Here is a 17,667-nt window from a genome sequence, read left to right as displayed (position 1 = left end):
TGCAGATGCATGGGTGTGTGCGTGTGCACACGTGTGTGTACTGCTGCCTACAGGGGCCAGTAATCACTCTCAACTATGGAGACAACTCTCCAGCCTATACATACACATCATATACATACATCTTTGATATTAGCTTTGCGTGCATGTGCATAAATGTGTGCACGCATGTATGCAATGTTCATGAAATGTCATCCATAAGGAGGTCAGAGGACAACTTTTGGGAGTTAGTTCATTTCTTCTCCCATGTATTCCAGAGATGAAACAGTCAAGATTCATGAGGGACCAAATTCATAGTGACACAGGAAGTTGTGGGTACAAGTGACACAGGAAGTTGTGTTTCAATTCCCCTGGGTAAGGCCCTTGAGAGACCCTGTCCCCAGTTAACACCACACACACACACACACACACACACACACACACACCACCCCCTTACCTGCAGGACTTTGCCCTGGGGACTTTCAGGAAACAGCAGCACCTGGTTATACAGTGGGTCCAGTGACTTGCGGGCCACTTTGGTCTTCTTCTTGGCAATGCAGACACCATTCTCCAGCAGATAGGCCTTGATATAGGCAGCTGGGGACAGAGGGCAGAAGGCAGGGTTCTAGGCTGCTCCCTTAAATCATGGGTAATAGAGGGGTCACCACCCACTTCTGGGAACCGGAGAACCCCCAGGAGTATGGGAAGGGCCACAGGACAAATGGGTGAGGTCATGTCTGGGAGGCCCTGCTTTCCTTCTAGGTCTTCATTGCCTCCCCTTTCCTCAGTCCACAACTGCCCACCATGCTAACCTCACATATTCATTTCCCAACCTCTCCATAAATGCTTTCTGAGCCCTTCTGGGTGCCAAGTATACTAGGTATGTTAGTATATACTAGGTATCAGGGAATAATGATAATGAAGAAAGATGTCTCTCCCTCCCAGAAGTTCAGTCCGGTGGACCACACCATATCTCTCTCAGACGTTTTCACACCTGGCAATGTCTTGGAGCCTGGCTTGGCAGTCAGTCCCCGAGCCTGGATGATGTCCACCTCCAGCTGGCCATTCCGCTCTTGCAAGCCAATCTCCACATCCCCTGCAAGAGATGACACTAGAAAGTGGCTCAGAAGCTCCAGCAGGGTCTTGCTGTCTACACCCACTCCCAACCCAAACTGCAGACTAAGTCCCATCACGACAGTGTGTACACTTCAGAGTTAGGCACCGTGGAGGGCTGGACTATGTGGCCCAGGCTCCAAATCAGGTGCTCAGAGCATGACGCCATCAGGCAAGGGCTAGGAGGGAGGGGCACAGGGCTTCAAACACTCACCCATGGGTGTGGTAGCCAGGGTCTGGCGGCCCACAAACTGTGCTGGTCCCATGCTTCCGAGGAAGTCACTGAACTGGGCATCTGAAGCCAGGCAAACACCTCCATAGTTAAGACTGGCAGAGGAAAAAGATGTGCGTTAGGACTGATGTGCAGATCCAAAATATTCCTCCTCTCATGGTGATCATTTTGTTTTGCTTTGAGGCAGGATCTCTCTATGTAGCCCTGGCAAACCTGGAACTCATTCTGTAGACCAGGCTAGCCTCAGACTCAGACATCTCCCTGCATCTGTCTCCAGAGTCCTGGGATTAACGGTATATGCCACCACTGCCCAGCCACCATGGTGATCTTCCTCCATACCCACCACTGACCTGTACCACAAATGCTGATTTAACTGACCAGGGTGGCTGGAGGGATCATGGGAGGTGGTTTTGACAGGTGCTGGCATAAAAGGCTTAATAATGCCTTGATATTCCCAGAGTGGTCCAAAGATCAGCAGCATCAGCTACATCTGAAGCTGGTTAGAACTACATCACATGTGATGTCTCTGCAGCTGCTAGACCAGAATCAGCAGCTCAATGAGAGGCTCACTCAAGACAAGGCCAGACGATCACCGCCCTGCACATCAGCCTTGGGCCGGATAAGTACCGCTGCTGCTGTTTGGCTTCCTGATACCCACTTTTCCTTCTTTGGTAATAGAGCCTCCAGTTTCCTTCAGAGACTGCATTTCTCCATGGAAGGCATGCGATTGCGGCAGGGAGGACCAGCTCTCGGGGCACTCCCTTTCTCCTTGGCCAGGGCCAGGCTCCAGGACAGACATATGGCTCAGTTCAGTCAGTGAAAATCCGACATGGAAGATTTTGGGAACTGTGGGAGCGTGAAGCCCCCTATTACATCAGACATGTAACTGGAGCCTTTGGTATGGAAGCCCAGGGATGCAGCCATTATCAGACTGGAGGTATTGTGTGGGCTTCTAGATCAAGCTTTGCCTGCTGCAGTTACCTCCTTCTGAATACATAAGTCAGTAACAGTTACTATTATTACTTCAGTTAAGCCAGTTTTAGCTCGCTTCCCTCCCCTCCCCTCCCCTCCCCTCTCCAGTGTCTCTGGCGGTACTGAGGGAGAAGCGAGGGACTCTGACTGATCTCCACCTACAGGAACAAGACCATTTTGTCACCTTGTCCTCACCATCACCATAGGAGGCCCACATTTTCACAAACAAACAAAAAAACCACCCATCAATCTTTCCCACCATCATTCAGATGAGAAACACATTTTCCCAGCCAAAAAGGATAACCCTAATTCTTGATCAGAGCTGATGGATCCAGGGTCAGATGCCTGAGCTGAGCCAGGTCACCCAACAACTCCAGTAGTTAAAAGGAGTGCCCCAGGGGGTTAGACCAGTGACTAGCCTAGGCCTTACAAAGCCTGCAGGCTTTGCTAGCTCCCAGGTCAGGGCTGCTCGGGTCTACTCTCTACCATGCCAGGTAAGCTGCTCAGCCCACTTGTCCCCTTCCTGTGTAGTAATGGGCAGAGCCACAGCAGACACAGGACTCCACATCCCTTCCCATGATTTCCTTCTACCCTTTGGGTTCCCCATGCAGCAGCAGCAGCAGCAGGGTGTCAGAGGGGTGCTTTAGGAGAGGGGTAGCCCAGGAGGGTGCACAGGCTGAGGCTCAGCTTCATGAATTGCAAATCTAAGAAACGGACATAGAAAGTCAGGAACAAAAATGGGATAGTCCCACCCAGAAAACAAACAAAAAGCCATACAAAGGCCCCAGCCTAGACAGCAGAGGGAGTCTGGCAAGGTCGGAGTGAGCTGAGACCTGTGGTCCCCAGGTGAGCTGGTGATGCTGAAGGACCACAGAAAACCGCAGACAGCCTGTGGGGATCTGAAAGCCGCAGTCTCACACCACCATTCTGAGAAGGTGGAGCCAAGAAAGGGCACCATGTCCTATAGAAATGGCAGCCTGCATGTCTTCTCAAGTAACCCTGAGAGTCTCTGAGGCCCCAGTGTTCCTCCACATCCCAGATAGAAAAGTTGTGTGTATACTGGAGAAAAAGCTCCCTGGAGGCTGATGGGCTGGGGAAGGAACGTGGCTGAGACCAAATGATGACAAGGGAGCAGGTGACAGCGGTCACATGCCGGAAGACACTGCAATGATGGATGATGCCTAAGGACCACACATCCTTCTTCCGCGGTCCCAACGGCACAGTGATAACAGCCGACACCACTAACACTACCAGTACCGATAACCCTGCAAAGAGACAGGCACTTCAGCCGGTGTCACGTGATTCATTCATTCACCATATGCTCTTAGCACATCCCTGGCACCGTTCTGAACATAGACCCCACCGGGGAACAAGGCAGACAGTGATTTCTGTCCTCAGAGGCATGGAACAAGAAATACTATCAGTGGGCTGGAGAGATAGCTCAGAGGTTAAGAGGGCTGGTAGCTCCTGCAAGGACTCAGATTCTATTCCCAGCAACCACACTGCAGCTCACAACTGTCTATAACTCTAGTTCATGGGAATCTGATGCCCTCTTCTGACATCTGTGGGCACCAGACACATACACGGTACACATACATTTGTCCAGACGAAACATGAATACACATAAGTAAATAAACATATCTAAAAATAGTATCAATTATATACCAGGAAAGAAGGTGACAGATGCTACGGAAAGGAAGAGATGAACATGTGGGATGCTTGCTGCAAACTAAACAATGTGTTCAATGTCTGCGCTGTCTCCATCCTATTAAACCAATTGTCCCTTGGTACCCATGACAGATTGATTCCAGTCCCAGGATCCCTAGAGACCCCAAAATCCACACAGATGCTCAGGTCCTTCCTATAAGATGGATGCATTGATAGTGTTTGCATAGACCTATGCATGTCCCCTCATGCACTTTATTTTTTAAAAGATTTTTTAAAATTTAATCTTATTTTGTTTCATGTACATTGGTGGTTTTGGCTGCCTGCGTGTCTGTGTGAAGGTGTCGGAACCCCTGGGGTTGCAACTACAGACAGTGGAGAGCTGCCCTGTAGGCCAGCTTGGAACTGAACCCAGGTCCTCTGGAAGAGCAGGCAGTGCTCTTAACCGCTGAGCCATCTCTCCAGCCCCCCTCATGTACTTTAAATCATGGGCAGATTACATATGACACTTCCCACAATGCCACTGCACGTGATAACGTAAACAGCTGTCATGCTGTGTTGTTTAGGAAAAATGACATGGAAACTTCATACATGTGCAGTACCCATGTGACCGCTGCAGATCTAACAGATCTATGACCTAATAGACAGCGTGAACAAGGTGGACGATGCTCGCACAGTAGGACCACAGGAATGGAGGGCCCGAGAAACAGTAGATGCTGCGGCAGGGTGCACGTGTGCCCCGTTCCGTCGGTGTGTCTTCATAACAGTGATAGGTGTGTGGCAAGTTCATATTTTGCTTTGGAAACATTCTGGAGAATTTTTTTTTCAAATATTTTTGGAGTCAAAGTTGGTTCAGTCCATAGAAGCAACTCATGGATATCAAGGGCAGACATATTTCGGCTGTTGCCCTGGGCCTGTTTTGGAGTCAACATGGATTCTCTCTAAATGAACTCTATGTCTAGGACATAGATAGAACCTTCTAGACAATCCTGAACCACCTGAGAGTAAGCTTCAACAAACCAGAAGAATGGGGCCTTGACTTTGAGGTCTGTAACAGGAAATGATCAATCCTTACTGTGGGCCAGCAAAGGCCTAAGGGCATTCACTACTCATATTAATTTATTTGGCTACCTTAAAATCTCTTGGCATACTATTTGTGGACCCATTTTGCAGATCAGCTGGAGGGAGTAGTAGCTACTCAAGCCAGGCAGGTAGTGTGTGCCTCACCCTGTTCTCCCAGCATGCAGCTCTGTACTCTCACCTGGACCACACGGGCTGAGGGCCTCTCTTCAGGCTCTGACAATGCTTCCTGCTTATATGCAGGGCAGAGAGGAAGCCCTTAAGGGTTAGCCCCTCCCACCTCACCCCAGAAACAATATCCAACTGACGATAACTGCGAACGGCCTGCAGGTGGGCTGATGGATGGATAACTTGATCTCACCTCTTCCACAGCCTCCTCCAGCTTTGGCTGCCTGTTGGGGAAGGGGGTCATAGGTATGACCTCTGCCCTATATGAGCACCTCCCTTTCTATCAGATTTCTTCTCAATCCCAGTGTTGCTTTCTGGGTGGCCTCCTAGTCCACCTAAGTCAGCCTCAGAAAGAAAGGCTGCCTGGCATTGGAGACACACAGGAAACTCCCTGTGGCTACTATTTTCATTTGGCAGCAGTACTTATTGTACTTATAGAGAAAGTAAAAAATAAACACTCACCAAATGTTTGGAGATTAAAGTGCGCACTTACCACTTTCATAAAACCAGAGACCCTGAGTTACGTTCACTGAAACTGACACTAGAGTCACAGTTGAGATGTGGGTTTTGTTCTGTGGTCCTGGCTTCCCACATCCTACCTTCCCAGCACCCTGGGGGATCCAAGATCTATTCTGTAAGGAGAATGTGGGCTCTAGAACCGAGAGAGATGGAGAGGTAGTGGGGCCTTGTGAGTTTCAAGGCAGGAAGGAGCCCAGCCCCCAAATGGCACCAGGCATTCTGAAAACCAAAATTGAAAGTTTCCTCCAGCATCCTTATTGCCTGCTCCTTGATTCCTGGTGGAGTGCAAGCAGACAATGGGGAATTGGCAGGCCTGGTAATTAGCGGTAATTGTTTCTAATATCTGGGCGGCTGCCTGATTTCCCATCCCAGGGTGCCTCGCTGGCTGCCAAGGCACCAAGCTGCTACCCTGAGCTAGCAAAAACAACATCCGTGGAGAGAGAGGCACAGTGCGCCTTGCCCCTGCTGGCCAGAGGATCAACTCCACTTTGGGATTTTCCCCTGGTGGTGTGGAAAAAAAAGTAGTTTAATATATCAGACGTGGTTCTATGTATGCCTCTCTGACTCCCAGCAGGTCACCACTGTCACTGCGCTTCGGTTGGGGATCTTAATCTGTTAACAAGATCACTCTGCTAGGTGCCCAGTGTGCCTTGCCATGTCGGTTGTACATGTTTCCAGGCACTACGCAGATCTGTTAGCAAAGGGACTTGAGAGAACCTGCCGACTGGAACATGTTTCGCACATGCTATGACACAGAATAGTCCTTGTGTGTAACAGGAGCTCAGTAAATGTTCCCGGCCAAACTCCCGAACTAGCAGAATAAAGGATAACGATTAAGATTTGCGGCATGATATGCACCTTATATTCCAGTGCTGGGCAACACGGGTGAAGCTTTTTACATTTTTAATTGCATTGATTTGTGTGTGTGTGTGTGTGTGTGTGTGTGTGTGCGTGCGTGCATGCACGTGCACATACACACGCGAGTGTGCGTTCACATATGGCACCAGAGTGCATGTAAGTCAGCGAACAACTTGCATGGTGAGCCCTGGAATTGAACTCAGGTGTCAGGCTTGGCAACAAGTGACTTTATCCTCCAAGCTGTCTTTCCAGCCTATCTGGGCTACAGTCTCCTCTTATATCAAGTGAGAATGAAGAGTTCCTGTCTAGCTGAATCGCTGGGGAGCTTGGGTAGGATATCGCAGGTCCACACAGAGCTGCTCCTGAACCAGTCACAGCAAGACATCATGTCTGCCCATCCCTACTTCCAGCTTGGCACAGTCTGGTCCTTCCCGTTCCGGCATGGCAGCATCTGGATGCCTGGGACCGAGCAGAGGCCATGGGGGTAGCGGAAGGACCTTCAGGAGCCAGTTCCTCCCGCGCCAGCGCAACACAGGCAGAGGCAGAGGCTTGAAACACAATTCCACCCACTGTTCACTGGCCTTTTATTTTGTTTTAATGGTGAAATGAGATTTCCTGCAACTCAAATCCTATTAGTTTTGTTTCTGGAGCGCAATCCATTTGTCTTTGATTATTAACCTTTGAGCTTGGCTTGGACCCTGTGTTCTTGGTGGTTAAAGAAGTAATTGAGTAATTTACAGGTTCGACTCCATTCTCTTTTCCAGTTGGATCACCCGACTTAATGGCATCAGAAATTAAAAGGCTGAGCAGCCCTCGTGGTGATTACAGGCTGTGGTTCTAAAAAGTTCTGGAAGCCCATTCTCTTGCCCATTTAATCACTGCCCGCTGCCTGCTCCACGCATGTCCATCCAGCCAGTCACCTCCCCGCAGATTTAGCTCACTTACACTACAACAGTTCCACTGTAAGGCAAAGTGTGCATCCCAGAAACGACTGAGGAGAGAAAAAATCCTGCAGTGAAGATCACAGGTTATGAAGAAAATGGGTCAGTGTCACATAAAAAGGTGTGTGTGTGTGGTGTGTGTCGGGGGCGGGGGCAAGGAGCCTGGTAAATACGGTATAGAGTTTAACACACATGAAATGGCTGAGAAGGGCTTAAGTATTTCAATAAATTCGGGGCTGCACCTTGCCGAGCTGAAGATGGCTGGCAGTGTGGAATGGGCTGCCCTCTGTGATCTGTTGTGAAGCCCTAGAGAGGCTGGCTGAAGCCAGGTGGGGGCATTGTACCACAGCATATCCTGTTAAACCGGAGGTGCCTCGGTGTTTGGAGGTGTGTGAATTCCTAGGTGAGAGCAGCCGTCCTCGTTCTCCTCCTGTTGCTGATAGCCGAACCCTTGCTTGACTGAGCAGATGCAGAACCCGGGTGATGCTCAGATTGCTCCTCAATACTTCAGTTGCACTGTGACAAATTCTAGTTTTCAAAACAAGCACGGTCGCAGAATTGACGGGAGGCTAAGAGACACTGGGTCACATGATCTAGACTGCAGCTCTCAAGGAGTCAAACTTTTCCTGCAGACTCCCTGAGAGTGGGTGGGGGCTCCTGAGAGTGGGTGGGGGCTCCTGAGAGTGGGTGGAGGCTCCCTGAGAGTGGGTGGGGGCTCCTGCTTGGGGCCAAGGTTTTGCTTTTCTTTCCTTGACAACCTGTCACGAGCCAAGCCTGATACTATCAACTGATTCACGTTAACCCATTTACTTCAACACCTTTATAAAACTTGATGAACCTTACCACCAATGTCTATTCTAGAGAAGGGTAAAGCAAGGCACAGAACAACAGGAATCCAACCAGGACGACTTGGCTAAAAGGAGGCTCATCTGAGATTTGAACCCTAGTTGTCTGGCTCCAGCATCCAACTTCTTAACCCTTAGAAGACATGGTTGACCCCTATTATGCCCATGGTACTGATTCCCAGATTTCTCCTGGATATCAAACCTCATGGATGCTCAACTCCCTTAAAGAAGACGATGTATTTGCATATTGACTGTGAACAGTCTCCTGCATGCCTAGATTACTAATGACTAACACTACACAAATTCTATGCAAATATCTGGTCTTACTATCTGGTTTCGGAGGAAATGACAAGAAGAAATGTATGCATGCTATACATGTTTAACACGGGCAATATTCCATCCAGATATTTTCTTGATGATTGTCTGAATGGATGTGGAGGCCCCAGAGAGGGAAGGCCAATGGAACTATCTTCACAGAGCAGAGCCTGTGGATTTGCAGTTCAAGCTCTGGGATCAGGCAGGCCTGGGGTTCACCTTTCCAGGCCTTTATTTTCTTTATAGTAAAACAGAAAGAAGTAACTCTGAGTATTAAATGAGCTAGATTCCTGGGGCAGAGTCTGACATGGTCAAGTGCTCAGCAAAGCCTAGTGCTTACAAAACAAGAAAAAAACTAACTGCTTTCTCCTAGCCCAGGGTCACACCCTCCACTAGTAAGGTCGACTCTGTTAAGCAGGGCAGGTGCTGAGGCAGGCAGGAGGGGGGTTCTTGCTATCTGTTGAACTGCTGGGCTTTTGGTGATCACACAACCCCAGGCTTGGGTTGTGATGACCCTGTCATAAGCTCACAAGCTACTTTCCTAGGCTGTGGGCAGAGTGACTCAGACACCTCAGAAGAGACACAGACAGAAGGAAGAGGCAGCTGGGTGCTGGAAGCCAGGTCTGCGAGCTGAAAGAGAAAATGCTGAGTCCCTGGCTTTTGGGAGGTGAAGGGGACAGAGAGGACAGAAGGAGTGGGATGTGCATCTGCTTCTATCATCTCTAGTCTTCAAAGTTTGAGGACACCAACAGTGGGTCAGCGAGGAAGGCACTGAATTTAGTGTTTTGTGGGACAGACAGTGGAGAGTGCTATGGTTGGAGAAGCCAAGGGTGTGCAAGCTGCTGACCCAGCTAGAGAAATGGCAGACTTGCGAGCCATCCATTCCTCCCGTCCATGCCCAGAGCAGACATTGCTAATCAACTTCAGCACCCTGACCAGGCCTGAATTTGGCTCCATAATCCTCCTCAACACAGCGTTGCTGGGGGTCACTGCAGTTCAACTGGCACATGAGCTGAAGCATTGTGCTAGCTCCTCCCTGAGATCTGGAGGAGCGAGTCAGAGGGTGAAGAGGGGGTAGGGACAGGAGTGCGGGTTGAGGAGCCATGGATGCTGAGACAGAAGGTACGGGGAGGTGGGCTGAGAAAGGTTGGGTGAGGTCAGCAGCAGTAAGAGCAGGATGGCAGACTATGGAGTCTGGACCACAAATAAGACTTGCAGGTATTGAGGCAAGAGCAATGGGAGCCTCAGTGAAGGTCCTCACGAATAGGCATGGGAGGAATGGATGATCCAAGAGACCATTAAAATGGGCACATCACTACAGGTTAGGTAAGGAATAAGGGAGAGGGAGTTTTGGGCTAGGTGGCTGGGCAGTTTGGGGGTCCTGTGCACTCAATGTGATAGATTCTACTGATCTATCTGCCACTTCTAAGGCCACCCCTTGTGTGCCTTGCCCATGTTTCTCTGGACCCTCAAGCATTTCTCTAGTCCCTTGACCATAGTACTACAGAAAGAGCAAGAGACCAAAAGGGGAGTTGCCCGGTTGGTGGCAGTTACCTGCTGAGGTTGCACGGAGTAGCCTGCTTGTTGCTAGCTGCCAGGCTCCCCCTAAGGACTGAGCAGCCCATAGAGGAAGCTGGTGCCATCGAACACCTCCGCTGCCCAGTCTCTCACAATATTTTTCAGAATCCCCTTCCAAGAAAACCTTTTCCCACTAAATGCACATATGAGGTCTGGTTGGAAGCATCTTAGACCTGGGGGCAGGGGTGTGGGATATGTGTGTGTGTGTGTGTGTGTGTGTGTGTGTGTGTGTGTGTGTGTAAAGTGTGGTATGTTTGTAGGGATATGTGTGTTTAGGTATGTGTGTGTGACATGTGTATATGGGGTGTATGCGTGGTGTGTGGCATGTATGTGTGATGTGTGTAAAGTTGAATGTGTCTGGCGTGAGTATGGTATGTGGACTATGTATACGCGGTGTGTGTGGTGTGTGGTGTATGCATGTATGGGTATAGGTGTGTGCATAGGTGTGTGTATAGATGTGTGTATGTAGGAGTGTGTAGGTATATATGTGTTTGTGTGTGTATGTGATATAGGTATATGTTTCTAGGTATGTGTGTGTAAGTGTCTGTGTATCTACAGGTGTGTATGTGTAGGTGTGTGTAGAGGTATGTGTGTGGGGTGCGTGTATGTGGTATAGGTGTATGTGATATGGGTGTATTTATCTAGGTATGTGCAGGTATAGAATTTTGTGTAGGGATGTGTGAGTGTGGTATAGGTGTGTGTATAGATGTGTGTGTGTGTGATATAGGTGTATTTATGTAGGCGTGTGTAGGTAAAGATTGGTGTGTAGGGATGTGTGTATGTGGTATAGGTGTGTGTATAGATATGTATGTGTGTGTGATATAGGTATATGTGTCTAGGTATGTGTGTATGTAGGTCGGTGTTGGTCTGTGTGTAGTGTGTGGTTGGTGTGAGTTAGTATCATCAAGGCTCTTTCTCAGGCTTGAACTCTAGCTTGTACGCTTTCCTGCTCTGATGCTAGCCCCTCCATTCTTAACAAATAGAACTCCTATCGGGATGAGGAAGAAAAGGAAGGTCTTTCCAAGCTCCAGAAGATAACACACAGCTTGTATGACATGTTACATGCCGAGTCCTGCAGAGGAGGAAGATGGAGGGATTTTGTGTCCTCTGCCTCCAGAATCCGTAATTAAATGAGAGAAGGGGTTGACTAATTGGATAGGTGCCAGACATGAATCCCCGCTCAGCTGTTTCCTTGCCCTGTGACCTTGGGCGAGTTACCCCCAGCTTCTCCTCATCTGTAAGTGGGGCTATTAGCATTCACACCACCATCCAGCTGTTCTGGGGATTAAATGAGTCAACACAGGTCTAAGCCCTTGGCACAGTGTCTGTGTAATGCTCTCTGCAGTGGTCACACAGTGGTCGCTATGGCTGTTAAGCCAGGGTGTCTTGACACACCAACTGGGCATCTTGGTGTCATGTGGCTTCTGATCCAATGGTGTGGGTAGACAAAGGTTCTGTAACAAGCACCCAGGGGTTACTGGACTATGGTCCACTCTTTGAACAGCAAGGGATAAGGCGCTGGTATTTTGCCGCCTAACCTACAGCATACTCACAGGCAGAGGGCTAAGTTGCATGCATTTCTCTACCTGGGCTCGCAGCTTGGCCGCCATCTTCATACCTGCCCTTTGTATCGGTTTCTAGATGAGTGGCCAGTGCCCTACAGCGGAAATCCCTGAGGACATAATTTCCCTGATGGCCAACTCGACTGTCTGACATACTACAGATGCCTAATCACATGTATTGACATGGAAACTCATGTGGGAAGCCCCTCTGCTTTTACATGCCTAGTAGCTGGGTCTACTAGGTGGTCTGATCCAAAAGTGCCAGGGACAGTGGCTTTGTGGGGCTCCTCAAGTCGATGCTCCTTCCTGTGGGCATCTGCTGGCTGGCAAGAGTCCAAGAGGTGGGGAGAGGGGAGGACGCTCACACCCCCTCCTGTTTCAGAGCCGGGCAGCTGGATCTGAGCAGCTTTCTAAACTCCTAAGGAACGGAGGGGGATGACCGTAGATGAAGACTGCCTGTCCCTTTTTCACCCAGGCTCCAGGTGAAGTGGCAGCACCTGCTTGGCCTCCAACAAGATTCAACCCCTTCTGGATTTCTAGCGGTTGATAATTCTGGGGTGGCTTCGTAGGCTGGTGATGCCACCAAGGACACAACAACATCCCCCACCTTTCTCCTTTCAGACTAGGCATATGATATATTAAGTAGTCGTGTATCTATTATCCTCTGTTCCCACTGCTGGGACTAGAATCTTCCAGACGACCTTTGATCCTTCCTTGGTTTGGTTCAATCTCCCCCAATTTTTTTTTTGTTTTTTTTTTTTGTTTTTTTCGAGACAGGGTTTCTCTGTAGCTTTTGGTGCCGGTCCTGGAACTAGCTCTTGTAGACCAGGCTGGCCTCGAACTCCCAGAGATCCGCCTGCCTCTGCCTCCCGAGTGCTGGGATTAAAGGCGTGCGCCACCACCGCCCGGCTCTCCCCAAATTTTTTTTTATAAATATTTATTTATTTATTTATTTATTATGTATACAATATTCTGTCTGTGTGTATATCTGTAGGTTAGAAGAGGGCACCAGACCTCATTACAGATGGTTGTGAGCCACCATGTGGTTGCTGGGAATTGAACTCAGGACCTTTGGAAGAGCAGGCAATGCTCTTAAACCACTGAGCCATTTCTCCAGTCCCCTCTCCCCAAATTTTTAACGGTCACTACAGTCAAAACCTGCTCAGTGCTAACTTGCAGACTCATTTGTATCCGGGAGGGCTCACGCTATCTGCAAGGAGGTGACTGACCGCAGACAGCAAAGGACACAGCTCACAGTGACTGAATTAACAATAAACAATGATGACAAGGACCACCATCACTGTCAGCTGCATGCTGACCATTCTTCTAGGTGCTTCCCATACGTCCACTCCCCCTCACCCCTGCTCTCTGTGCAGTCCCCTCTATCACTGTCCCCTTTGTCCTGTTTGTCCCCCCCTGGACAAATGGCTCAGGGAGAAGGCAACTTCCCCCAAATCTGCGTGGCTACTAAGAAGCACAGACCATAGATCTGGGCTGCCCGACTGCTGAACCTATTTTGACCCTGTCTATAATGCTGTTGGACGCTCTGGTCCCTGTAATCATATTTCAGCAAATGACAGCCAGAGCCCCTTCCTATCCACAAGCAGGCAGTACCTCTCGTCTTTCTCACGAAACCTTCCTACTATGCTTCCCTTGTGGGAGACCCGTGAGGGACTGAGCCTTTCTTTTCTTTTCCATGATGTAGGATTGCAGCTTTGATACGTCAACTGCCACCCAGGGCACCACACTGCTTCCCCGGGGCCTGGCTTTTTAAATCTCCCGAGGCCAACATTATGTTTTCTGGCCTAGAGATCACAGATGTACCCAAGGACAGACACCTAACATGCCAGTAGCAGGGACAAGACTGAACTGGACTGGCACCGGTGAGGAGGCAGGCACAGCTCCCCGGATTCCTAGATAATTTCTTCCAAGCTTGGCTGCCCTGCCGAGAGTTTCAGGTCACACAAAACGCTGGCTGTTGCCCTCCTTCTCTCTCCTAGTCCTTTCTCCTCCTACTTCTCCTCTCCCTTCTGCTGTCCACCCCTCTTCCCTCCCACAGGAAAGTCTCCCTTGAGGTGGGTGGAACAACAGCTCTGCCAAGACTGGGCCATTCATGAGGCCGGAAATGCTCAGTACGGGAGGGGACGGGAGGGGTGAGGATGGGTGGGGGCAAGGCTTTCAGCCAGCAGGGGTCCCAGCTGAGGCAGACCAGAGAAGAAGGGCAAAGGCTGAACCCTCCCTACCCCACACTGGCTGAAGGCTGTACCCAGTCCCCAGCTGTGAGGAGCAAGCCACTCGAGCCAGTGCAATCCAGCAAAACAAAGTGTTCTGTTTCTTGCCTTATCCAATACAGCTGCCACGAGGACCTGAATACAGTTAGCATGACGGAGAAGCACGGCGGGCTATTTAATTTCAGTTCATTTGCGTAGCCATGTGCAGCAGACAGCTGTACATACAGTACAGAACATATTTTCCCCAAGCCTCAGTTTCCTCGTGTGTAACGACAGGGAATGTGACACCCCAGGTCCCTTCCTTGCCCCAAAGGACAGTTGGAAAAATGAAGCAATGTGGTAGAGTGTAGAGTGACCTCCAGCTGGGGTCAGGACTCCTGCGTTCCATAGGTGAGTGGCCGTGTGGCCCTGGGCAAGCTCCCAAACCCCTCTGAGTCCTGGACTGTCTGTCCAGTATGGAGTCACTTTGAATCTAAGATTCTTAGCCAGGAATTCATGGATGGGCATAAAGGGAATCTAGGAGGAGTTTTGTGTGACGTGTGTGTGTGTGTGTGTGTGTGTGTGTGTGTGTGTGTGTGTGTGTGTATGCAAACACATGCGCAGGTGTGTTCATAGTGGGAGGCAAACCCCAAATGTCCCCTAGTTTTCTAAGGGCCCCATGAAGGCAAAAAGTCCCTAGCCTAGATCAGACCCTCCAGAAGGCTGAAAAGCTGACTTCCTGTTCGCCCTCCCAGACACACTGATCAGGTGTCTGGGATTCAGGGCCCTGTCATCTGCATTGGTAACACGTACCCAGATTCCGGTGTGCAGCCCCAGAGGAAGCCCTGGGCAGAAGCCAGACAGCACGGCCTTCTCAGGACTTGACATACATGAGTCTTTATCAAGCCCTAGTTTGTATTTTTAAAACTGGGATTTAAGAAAAGGAAACAACAATGACGTAATACTGAACCCCAGCGACTCCTTCCTCTGGGTTGCCTTTCAACGCTGGTATACAGTTGGTGTCAAGCACTGTCCTGTGCTTTTTATACACACCAGCTCAGGATTACAAAGATTGCAGAAACGCTTAATCCTTGAACATCTGTGTCTGCTTTCTTCTGCTGCTGTGACCCAACCCTGTGACACAGCTGCTTAGTGGAGAAAGGACTGATTTCAGCTGGAGGTCAAGGGTACGGGGATCACCAGGATTACCGCCGCAGGGAGCTGGGGCAGCTGCTCGGGGCCGCCCACAGCCGAGAAGCACAGGGCCACAGCTAGCTTTCTGTTTTTCAGACAGGGTCTCAATATATCGCCCTGGCTGTCCTGGGACTCAACGTTCCAGGCTGGCCTCAAACTCGCAGGAATCTTCCTGCCGCTGCCTCCCGAGGGCTGCAATTGAAGTCACGTGCCGCCACGTGTCTTAGTTTTCTCCTTTTTCCATGTGGTCCAGGACCCACACGCAAGGAATGGTGCTGCCCCCTTTGAGTGTGGATCTTCCCAGCTCCATTAAACCAACATAACCCTCACAGGCTTGGCTAGAGAGACGTGCCCGGAGGCCCAGGTGATTCTCTATCCTATAAGATTGACAGCCAACAGTAGCCATCACAATCCCAAGGTGGTTGATGCTATTGTATCATTTTACAGATAAGGAAACTGAGGTTCAAGGATGTGCCCCGGCCAAGGTCACACAGCTTTAAAGTGGTAGAGTTGGGATTAAGCAGAAAACCGAGGCTCTGCACCTTACTGACTTCATCTGAAGGCGTAAGAGGCTTAGCCAACATCCCACCGGCCCGAAGACTAAGGGAGGCTTGCTTAATGCCCCCCCCCACCACGAAGACTGGGATCAGGAAGGCCACAGAAAGGCTCAGGCCCCACACTCACTTGCCCTCCGAGCCATAGCTATTCATGCTGTCCTCGATGGACTCATGGCTGGCTTGGCGCAGCGTCCGGCTGGGCATCTCCACGGCCAGTCCCGTCTCTGTGCTCCTCTGAATGGCACCCTTCAGCCTCCGGCTGTCTGCTGTTGAGCACAGGGGCCAAGAGAGATGGGGAGAGACACAGGGAATAAGAGGGACAGAGAAAGAAGTTTTCTGGTTAGCATTTCAGCAGCTGACAGCAGCCAATCTTCAGCCCGAACCCAGCCCACCGTTGCCCTTGGTCCTGCTGGCTCAGCTGTACCCACTCTCCCTGGGGCACAGGGTGTTCTTCATAGGAACCCAGCACACAACGCCCTCTCGAGCTTTGTTAACGAATAGGTTTATTGGCATACTTCTCCAATCACCCCCTGGTCCTCTACAGATATGGTCTTAGGCACCTACTATAGGTCATACTCTTTCTGGTATGCAGGGTCAGGCCAGGGCTTCTCAGTGCCAGAGTGTTTGACTGTGAACATTCTGCCATGTTGCTGGTCCTGTCTTGTCCACTCTAGCAGTGTCCCTAGCCCTTCACACTAGATGCTAGTAGCGCCCCAGCCAGGTCGTGCCAATCAAAATGTATCCAGACATTGCCAGCTATTCCCTAGAGAAGAAATTCACCATCCCTGAGGACCAATAAGATCACTGGCTTTGAAGCCACGTGGCAGGACTCAAATCCTGAATGCCTTTTTCATTGGCGAGAGAGTGCGTGAAGTACTCAGCCTCCCCCCCTGGGTCTCCATTTGTCTATCTATAAAATGGGAGAGCTGCGGGGCAATGGTGAAACAAAAGACCCTTTGTGGTTGGAATTCCTTCCCATCATGCCTTTCTTTATCAGCCACTCTTTTGCATCTATCTTCTGCTACAATGCTTTCTGTCTGAAGATCTCTGGCCAGCTCCTTCAACCCAGCCCCTCTACAGCCAGTACCTCTGCCTAAGAGCCTGTTCTCTGTCTCCTCCTGGTGCTGACCACTCAGTGTGGTCCCGTGCTGGCTTTTTATTGGCCAGCTTCCACAAAGGTGTGGTCATCACTGGGAGCCTCTGAGCCAAGAACAGTGGTCACTGTGGGTGTCCAACAGGTGACCTCTAGATAAACCACGGTGCTCCAAGGAGTCCATAAAGCTGAGGTTCCTAATCTCCCCGCTTCAGTGTGGAGGACAATGGCACACATCAGGGACTGGTCATCAGATCCAGTAAGAAGGAGCAGGAATATGTCTCCAGGTGGCCCTCAAAGCTCCATGGCCTAGTAATTCATGGAAAGCCTTACCTGCCCCACAGGGACTATGGCTCACTATGGATGGGGTAGATTCTTAATAAGAACTTTCCCACGGCACCCCAGAATCTGGAGATAGCCTGGGGACCTCAAAGACTTCATCGGTACTCACTGACTGACCCATTGGGGAAGGCAGCCATGTGAGCCCTGTCTGCATCTTGCTGCCAGGTAGGTCAAGCCACCTCTAGTCTGAGCTGGCCTCTTCCCAGTACTATAATGGCATCACGGCGTCTCAACTCCGAGTGTCTCAGATGCCCATGTAGAGAGCTAGCAAAGCCATGTATGTTTGCCAAAGTGTGTGCTCACATGTTCCTGTCTCCTACATGTGTCCTTGGTGTACTGATACAGAAATGCCTGTAGACTCAGAGAAACACATATGACTAGACACGCGAAGATGCAAGGAATCCAAATGTCTATAGTGTGTGTTTCCACCTGTGGCTAGCTGCTGTC

At 50.1% G+C, this 17,667-nt stretch overlaps 1 protein-coding gene across 3 annotated transcripts in view; it reads right to left on the bottom strand.

Annotated features, from left to right (window-relative positions):
- Rims4 (regulating synaptic membrane exocytosis 4) overlaps positions 1-17,667 on the bottom strand; it is a 57,978-nt gene that overhangs the window by 5,464 nt on the left and 34,847 nt on the right. For 2 of the 3 annotated variants that reach the window (XM_005362947.2, XM_026787149.1), the window contains exons 2-5: positions 15,913-16,051; positions 1,304-1,416; positions 971-1,072; positions 434-573 (exon numbers count right to left, since the gene is read on the bottom strand). In XM_005362947.2, coding sequence (XP_005363004.1) covers positions 434-573; positions 971-1,072; positions 1,304-1,416; positions 15,913-16,051 — 494 coding nt within the window. The remainder of the gene's footprint in view (positions 1-433; positions 574-970; positions 1,073-1,303; positions 1,417-15,912; positions 16,052-17,667) is intronic. The other variant, XM_013352205.2, reaches the window with a different exon arrangement.

This window comes from Microtus ochrogaster, linkage group LG8 (genome assembly GCF_000317375.1).
Source record: "Microtus ochrogaster isolate Prairie Vole_2 linkage group LG8, MicOch1.0, whole genome shotgun sequence".
Taxonomy (NCBI): Eukaryota; Metazoa; Chordata; class Mammalia; order Rodentia; family Cricetidae; genus Microtus; species Microtus ochrogaster.
The sequence above is the reverse complement of the archived record's forward strand: the minus strand, read 5'-3'. Positions and strand labels throughout refer to the sequence as shown.